This window comes from Solanum stenotomum, chromosome 1 (genome assembly GCF_019186545.1).
Source record: "Solanum stenotomum isolate F172 chromosome 1, ASM1918654v1, whole genome shotgun sequence".
Classification (NCBI taxonomy): Eukaryota; Viridiplantae; Streptophyta; class Magnoliopsida; order Solanales; family Solanaceae; genus Solanum; species Solanum stenotomum.
In genome coordinates this window covers 18,378,757-18,387,880 of record NC_064282.1, presented here as the reverse complement: position 1 = coordinate 18,387,880, position 9,124 = coordinate 18,378,757, and the positions used below count along the sequence as shown (strand labels likewise).

Genomic DNA, 9,124 nt, shown 5'->3' with positions numbered 1-9,124 from the left:
AATTTACCGAGTATTAATTTATAGAGATTTTACTGTATATACAAATTTAAATAATCATTCAGTACATAAAGTAATATATAAATTTTGAGAAAAGGCCCAAAATAATCTCTCATCTTTGGGTTATGACTCAAAGTCATTATTGAGTTTTCACATGAAACACTAATAGTCCCTCATGTTTGCAATATTGGTGCACTTTTGGTCCTCCCCTAAACTTTTGCCTATTTTTTAATATTAATTTTGTCCACAATTTTATGTAAGGAATGTTCAATCGTCTTATTATATATTTAGTAGAAATAATAATTCTATGTGAGAGAAGGTGAGAAGAAAAAACTTTGTTTTGTTCAGTAGAAATATTATTGCAGCTAAACGAAGAACGTTGCAAGAAAAGAAAAAATTGTACTATTGCGCGTGAAATCGTCTCGACTTTACCTGTGATACGATCAATACTAAACAAAACAAGGTGTTTTTCTTCTCGCATACTCTCACAAAGAGTTATTATTTCTACTAAATATATAAAATGACAATTGAAAATTTCATACATAAATTATGGATAAAATTAAAATATTGGAGGAGGATTAAAAGTGCACCAATATTTTAAACATGAGGGACTATTAATGCTCCATATGAAAACTCAAGAATGACTTTGGGTCTTAACAAAAAAATAAGGGATTATTTTGAGCCTTTTCTGTATAAATTTTCTTACAATTAATCCCCAAATTAACACTGTACCCTAAAACTTCCGACGACGTCGACCACCAAACCCTCCGGCGAACTCTCCGGCGTGGTCTTTCTTTCCAACTGAACCAACGGGCTGTCGTTGGAATCTGTTCGCTGCTCCTTCCTTTTCCCTTCTCTGGTGATATTCTCTCCTTTTAAAAATATGGTGCTTTCAATTTTCTCTTTCTAGCATTTGCATTTATTGAGTAAGAGAGGGAAGTATTTATCCTTCAGTTTTGTTTAGAGGATCGTTAACATTTATGTAAGATTATAATATTTGTGTTTGAAATCACAAAGAGCTGGCACAATCCTATCTTACTGCTTTGAAGAAGGACGATTTAAGCATTTGGAGTGAATATTGAATAGCTAATTGTTAGTGCTATATGCATCTGGACTGAAGTTATAATTTTAGTCTGGCTTAGTGATGTAGAAGTATTCAGAACTATCCGGTAATTTGCTAACTGAGTTTGAAATATTGAGAAGGAAAGGCATTTTCTTTGCTTAGTTGATCCCTAAATCTATTCTTATCTATTAGCTTGACAATAGTATTAACTTGATCAAATCAAACTCTAGTTTAAACTTGTTTATACTACTGATATGACTTATTTTTATGTAATCAAATCTGATACATAATGATATTTTGATGGTTTTGTAGGTAAAGCAAATGAACAGGGGTAGAAACCGGTGAAGACCTTGCTAAAGAATATTGGTTGATCGTTGGCAAGACCTTTCATTTTTTTATTTTTTTTTTAAATTTTGTTTCATTTTTTGGCCCCTGTTATTTTTCTCTCCGCCTTTTCTTCTTCTTTTCCTCTTTCCAATCTATAACTTGGAGTTACTGGTCAATAAAAAGGAGCCTCACCAGCGACGGATCACCACCCGTCCGCCTATGGAACACCTTCTCCGGAGTAATTTGGTGACCAACGATAACGACAATCCTCAAGCTATCTTACAAGCTCTCTCTCTGATCTCCAACCCTTCCACCTCTGACTCCACACTTTCATCCATTGCCAAAGTCTTAATCATCTCTCTGAAATGCCCTAACCCTAATTCTAATTCTCATCATTTTATCCACCATCACATTCTCCGCCTCTTTTCTCTTCTTTTATATCGCTGTCCACACCTCCACCATAACCTCATCTCTGCCATCCGTGAATTCTCTCTCCTCCCTTCAACCTCCACGAGATTACTTGTTGATGCCCTCACATGTCTCTCCATCTCAGATAGTAACGTTAATGATGAATCAACATTCCTCTCTCTTGTTTTTCGTCCTTGTGTTTCTGTTCGTCATTGGTTACTTTTAAATGTGAGTAAATTTGACATACGGTCGTCGGTTTTGCTTACGGTTCTGCTAGGATTTACGAAGGACCCTTACCCGTGTATTCGAAATGTTGCTTCGAGTGGATTAGCTGATTTGTGTAAGTGCATTGTTGTGGAAGATGAAAGTCTCATAAAAGGTTGCTATTTTCGAGCTGTTGAGCTTCTGTTTGATTCTGAGGACTTGGTACGATGTTCTGCAGTTCATGCGGTAAGATTTCCAAGTGCTAAATAAGTCCGATGTTTACATGTTACCACTTTAAATGTATGTATTATTTGTATGTCAGTAAGGTATAGAGAACCAATAGTGTTAAAGAATCCAAATTGTTTACTGTTGGCATGAAACATGTGTAAATGGAGTGAAATGGATAATGAAGACTTATATGACCGAAGCAAGTAAGTTTCGATAGCGGCATAATAGTAGCAGTAGTTGTATTTAAGTGCTACTAACCTGATAAAAATAATAATGTAATTGTTCTTATTACTTTAGGTTATGATGAGGCTATTTTTTTTTCTATTTTATTTTTGATAAAGTATGATGAGGATTTCACTAGAAAGAGGTTATTTTGTGATTGAATATGAATTGTTCCTGGCCATTTTCAGTGGAACTTAACTATATATTCTTCTTGGGTTAATTTTGTTGCATTTCTGAATTTTGGTCGTGTGTAGGAACTAGAAAAAAGTAAGTGTTGTCAAGTGCTGGTTATCTTTTGTGCTAGAAATAAGTTGAGAAGGTAAAGTTATTAGTTTTCGACAACTTACCTCTGATTTATAAAGTTTTTTTGACCAAAGATTGTTGTGGGTTTTGCACTGATGAAGACCTGTTAGCATATAGTTTAAGCAAATGGTATGAATTATACTATTTTAATATTCTGCAATTATACGTTGAGGGTTGATTTTTTGGTGTAAGGTTTTTCCTTTAGTTTTGGGGGGTGGTTGGGCGAGACAGTTATCTCTTGGATTAGAATTTCCTTTTTAAATCTGTGGCTGGAGAAATTAGGTAAAGCTCTTCTCATGCTCTAAGAGGTTGTTTGGTTTAGACACTGGGTATACAAGGATTAGTAATGTAGTGATTGCAATGCAGAGATTAGTAATGCAAAGGATATAATGTACAGATTTATTTATTTTTTGGAGGCTTAATTTGATATATTGCAATATAGTATTTTATAATTTAAATGTGTTTTCTTTTAAGACAAAATAAAAGTTGAATATTTTTTAATCCGTACACTCCTATTGCAAATACCTGCATTCTTATTCCATTTTCTGTGCCGGATAAAATGATATATAGATTCCCACATGACTAATGCAAGTATGATTTAGGAGAAAAACAAAAGTAGCAAATCAAACATTGTATTAAGAATGCTGGATTTCATGTGGAGATTAGATCTCCTCTCTAGTGCAACCAAACAACCCATACAGGTTTCTTGCTGAAATAAATGTTGTTTTAAGAACACAGGGTTGCTGTCCAACCGGTTCATTTTTGTGGACGTTTAATCGTACAAAATGCTGCATTAAATTTTCTCTGCTATAGGAAAATTATAGATCAAAAATTTTCATTTTCCTGCTTAGAGGACATTTATAATCAATGACTAATTCATTTTACTCCTGTTGCTGATCCAGGTTAGTGCATGCGGGCAGTTGATTGTGGCTAAACAAGAAAGTAAAGGGGACTGGTCTGATGCATTATTTCTGCAGGTTTTTTCTTCTTCTCCTTATCTGCCTAATTGGGTTTCACATGAAAGTCATCTCTGTTAATATCTCACCCTTGCTTTCCTGCGGTTGAAAATGGGTATATGGTATTTACTTACATGGAAGAAAAGAAGGAAATCAGGAAGTGAAATTAATGATTTTTTTGATGCTTCTAGAGGTAGATGGCACCCAAATCGGGCCGCTGTAGAACAATCTACAAAATTTTACAGGCTTAATATTCGTAATGAGTCATTTGCATTTGCTGAATTAGGTTCTGGATGGGAGATCAGAAGAAACCATTGGAGATACCTCTCATATTAATTTAACAACAATGTTGCCATGAGGTGTCTGAGTCTTGGCATGAACATCTTGTGAATCATAATTGTTTGAAACCGAATTAGCCAGCATGTACTCTCTCTCTCCCTTCTCATTTTTAGAATTTGTTTCAACTATACCTGGTAAATGCTTCAAATGTTTTAGAATAAGATGTTTAAAATAATGTTTTGATTTTGTTTTTGTGCAATGGCCATATAAACTATAATGCAAGATATCTTTTTGACTAACCTTTCTCATTATACATGATATGCTTGCAGCTATGTTCAATGGTGAGAGATATGAGTGTCAAAGTCAGGGTTGAAGCTTTTAATGCCCTTGGGAAGATTGAAACTGTTTCTGAATATATTCTCTTACAAACGCTATCTAAGAAAGCTTCATCTATAACAAAAGAAATGAATTTTCCTGGCCAGTACTCTGAGACATTGTTCAGGATACCAGCAGAGAGCGCTGTTCTTGCTTTTCTACATGGACTGGAGGATGAATTTGATGTGGTAACGATTTCTTTGTTTGCCAAGTTTTGAGAGTCAATTATTATTTCTCCTTCTCTAATTTAAGAAACTTTTCAATAAGGAATATGCCATTATAACTCCCTTTTGTTTAATTGAAGGTAAGAGTATCTGCTTGCCGTGCTTTGCAATCGTTAGCAATCCATTCTGCTGGTTTTTCTAATATGGTTGTGAACTTGTTGATGGGCATACTTAATGATGATTCAATGGCTGTAAAATTGCAAGCTTTAGATACTTTGCATCATATGACAATGTTTCGCCTTCTAAAGGTTCAACAACCACATCTGCACATGGTAAATCTTTGATTCATCTAGAGGCCTTTGTTTGATTTTTTCTTGTTGAGAGACACAGGCCTGTGTGATTACTTTGTCTGCACCTCGTTCAAATCTTACACCTGGACCATATCTTGCTATATTGCTGCATTTAGTGCTTGTTTGCCAGCTTGATCCAACATGGTGCATCTTATTAGCTGTTGTTGGGATAAACTGGTTAAAGTTCCATCTTCTCATCTTGATCATTGCTTGCGCGAAGGAAGAAGCTAATCAATCAGAATTGAAACAGGGAGGAGAGGCGAAAGAGAGATTTTCGATCCTGCAAGCAGCAAGCAACAACGGCTTTTCCGCCGTTGTGCGCTAGCTTGTAGTTTAGGGGTATAGTAGGGGTGCCCCTTTCTCAAACTTTTCTATAATATAAGGTAAGCTTAGAATGACACCATGTCTGTTCCAGTTTCATTGACCCGATGTGGAATTCCCAAGATCATACCTGCGGTATTACGAAAACACGTAAGGGCAAAGCCTGATCATGGTGATTATTTGGTCAGGATATATCTATCTTGGTTTGGATTATCAAAATAGATTGCGGGGGCTCCTAAAGTGAAGAAAGCCACGGACAAAGGAAATCTCTGGCACAGATTTAGGCTTCTCCGATTGAGAAAATCCCGACAATTACTTTTATAGTAGCTGCAAGCGTAAGATCAAAGGCAGTTCCAAAAAGGAGTTACCTATTTCCAGCTTGAAAAATTAAAGTCTCAGTGCCAGTTGTAAGGTTAGGAAAGCCAGGTTACTTTGCATGCTGGTTAAGTTTTGATCTATCCCTTTCTTCATTTTGCTGTGCCCCTTTAGAGATTGGGAATTTTATGCTTTTCTCTTTTTAATTCAACTGCTATAGCTACTTAATAAGGAAAACGTTGACTACTGTAGTGTTGAAATATGTTATATTGTATTTGCTTCTACTTATAAGGATAACATTGACTATTGTAGTGTCAAAATATGTTAGATTGTTTTTGCTTCTGCACATTTGAAAGGAAAGTCCATGGAAATTTCCTCTTAAACTTTTATTTTTTATCTTGCAGTTTCTTGGGATTCTACTAGATAGTCACAGCTTGATAAGATGTAGAGCGAGGAAGGTACTAAAACTGACAGAACTGCCGAGCTTGGGTATGTTCAAAATGTGTGTTGATGGACTTATAAGAGATTTGGAATTGTATCCTCAGGTATGTTACTGAAAGATTGTTTCACATTGCTATTCACTGAGCAGTTAAATCCAGAAACATGGTTAGGGTGCCAATTGTGATTGCCATTCAAGATGAAGTTCGAAATTCTCAAAGGAATAGCAACCCATTTTACTCTTTAAATTAACTCCCGCCAGAATTTTCCAATTTTTGGTAGCCCATGTTTTGATTTTCCATTTGCTAGGAGCAGCATTTTTGGAATCTCGCTAAAGCACCCAATTAATATCTATGTAGGGTGGATCTAGAGGGTCGGTTATGGGTTCACGCAAACACAATAGCTTACAAACTTTGATTGAACCCTATATATATATATTTAGAAATGCACTGAATTTCTAAGAATAGTTGACCTGAACACAATTATTATTGTAGTATCAACTTGAGGTCGTTATGTGAACTCATAAGCTTCAAATTTTGTATCCGCCTCTAAGTCTCTATGCAGGTACCCAATCCTAGACTTAATGGAGCTTGTCTGATTCTGAATCTAACACACATGAGCGGTAACTCAACTTCATACAGCCTTGAACCTCTCTTCCTTCTGTGACCTTCTCTACAAATTTAATGATTTTATTACAATAGTCTCGTTATCCCAGGTTTTCCCTATTTCTTGAGCGGTCATTGCAGATCATTTCCTTCATTTTACAGACATTACTCTTATATACCTTCCAAATAAATGAAATTTTGGAAGTAAAACAGGAATACATCTTATAGATGTTCTTCCACCTTTGGCAAATACTACCTCTCCCTTTAGATGCCCGCTTCATATAGTTGCAACAATCACGCCTCAATCCCATACAAGTATGGGTTGGCCAAATGATTCCTCATTGACCATGTTTCCTCGTTTAAATTCATCCAAGGCCAACACTATAAAAAAGACAACCCGGTGTATGAAGCATCTCACATTCACGCAGGGTTTTGGGAAAGGCCGCACCTCAAAAAGGTTTTAATGTAGGGAACATACCTTGACTCAAACATCAGTGGCTAGCTCCCAACTTGAGTTGGTAACCTATAGGTAACATGGAGACAACTTTGCGTGATCCAAGTTGACCACTTGGCATAAAGAGTGGGAGGAACAAAGAGAAAACGTTAAAATTTGCAAGATTTCTTATAATGGTTTTTTACTTTTTTCCTTATTCTTTGTTTTCTTTCTTCTTCTTCTTCTTCTTCACGAATTAGGATTTACTGCACCACCACTTCCGATGCCACCATCTCCACCACAACTCCACCCATTCTTCATAACTACAACCCCCTCTTGTGCTTCACAATAAGTTCACATGTATATACTAAAATTCATTCAAAATAGAGATAGCCGCCTTCCTCCATCTCCCACGTTCAATCTGATTAAACAGATTCCATAGGAACCACCACAAATAATACTCCCCTTTGTAAAATCATTTCCTTGATTCAAATTCAATTCCAAGAACGATACCCATCAAAACTATACTAAAGAGTACCTAGATACAAAATACTATCCCTAAAAGTTAAAGAAGCACATCTAATTGTCGCAAAATTTCACAATTTACAGAAGTCGTACTCCATATCTTCTTCAAATTGAAAGAATCAAACCCAACACCCTTTCAACAGAAGAATAGTCATCTCATTTTTTAAAAGAGGGGGAGATCTGAAGGAGAAGGAGCCAAGAAGGGTGGTGGTTGGTAGTGTTGGGGTCAAATGAATGGCTATGATGTTTTAGTGATGGAGAAAAGGGCAAAGGAAGGTGGTTGTGGATGGTGGGGGTGCATAACAAGGAAGAAGGGTAGACAACTGGTTCTCAGATGCCTTTTGTGCAATTTGACAGGAGAAACAAACAACCACCTTTTCTTGCATTATAACTTTACAAAGCAAGTCTGGAATTTATTCCTTAGCATTTCAAATCTGGACAATGCCAGAACATACATCCGAGTTGTTAAAGAGTGGATAAGGAGAGGAGGCAGCAAGAGTCAGAGGAGATGGTGGAGGTTAATACCATCATGTATATGGTGGTCAGTTTGGAAGGAAAGGAATGGTAGATGTTTTGAAAATAGATCCAGTTCCATTCACAAGGTCAAATGGAATTGTATAGTATCCCTACTTTTTTGGTGTAAACAGTTGCGTATAGTAGATATAGACCAGATTGTAGATTTGATAGGAAGCTTGTAACTGACACTTTTTGGTGGTGACCGGCATGCCCTTAATGCTGAAGAATACAATCTTACCAGTTTCAAAAAAGAAGAAGAAGAAATAATATGGGGTTAAGTGAGAGAGATTAGCAGAAGGAGGAGGGGGAATTGACACGTAAAGTTATCTTGGGTGAAGTCAAATAGTAAGAAAACAATGTTCTCGATAGCATTCCCACATACTTCATGTCACCGTACACTATGCCTAGTTCAGTGATGAAGCAGATAGACAAACTAAGGTTTCTTATGGGAGGGTAATAGTTAGACTCACAAGTTCACTGGTAAAGTGGATCAAGGTCACAAAGCCAAAAGCACAGAGAGGCATTGGAATCAGAAATTTGAGACTACACAACAAGAGCTTGCTAATGAAATGGTTATGGAGATATGGTCATGAAGATACAACAATTTGGAGGACTGTAATTGATGCCAAGTTTAGAACCCACAGCGGTGTTCATGGAGTTGGTCTTTGGATGCATATTAGTAGCCACCAAATAGACTTCTTCAAGAATATCTCCTATTAAGTTGATTGTCACACCCCAAAACCAGATGTGATGGCACGTGCCCAAACCCCACCGGACACGTCAGCCTAACACCCAAAAACCCGACGATACAGAATTTATAAAACAAGAATAAGATAGAAAGATAAGCGGAAGTCTTTAAATAAACTCAACATAACCCCAGAATTGGTTGTCACATGTACAAACCTCTAATACAGAATCTGAATAAAATATACAAGTCTCATAGTAAAGTTCTAGAATAGAACAGAACAGTAAATATAGATAACTTGAGGGCACGTCTGGAATGAACCGCTACCTCTCAAGTAAGTCTGGAAGCTCTAATCTGAAGATGAGTAATAAGCCGGATCTGATAGAGCTGTCAACCTACACAACTGTGTA

General features: G+C 36.5%; 1 protein-coding gene across 1 annotated transcript in view; it reads left to right on the top strand.

Annotated features, from left to right (window-relative positions):
* The first annotated feature begins 688 nt into the window (after positions 1 to 688).
* LOC125874386 (protein SIEL) overlaps positions 689 to 9,124 on the top strand; it is a 15,762-nt gene continuing 7,326 nt past the window's right edge. The window contains exons 1-6 of the mRNA XM_049555269.1: positions 689 to 856; positions 1,373 to 2,245; positions 3,655 to 3,729; positions 4,317 to 4,550; positions 4,667 to 4,858; positions 5,917 to 6,057. Of these exons, the coding sequence (XP_049411226.1) occupies positions 1,607 to 2,245; positions 3,655 to 3,729; positions 4,317 to 4,550; positions 4,667 to 4,858; positions 5,917 to 6,057 (1,281 nt within the window). The 5' untranslated portion in view covers positions 689 to 856; positions 1,373 to 1,606. The remainder of the gene's footprint in view (positions 857 to 1,372; positions 2,246 to 3,654; positions 3,730 to 4,316; positions 4,551 to 4,666; positions 4,859 to 5,916; positions 6,058 to 9,124) is intronic.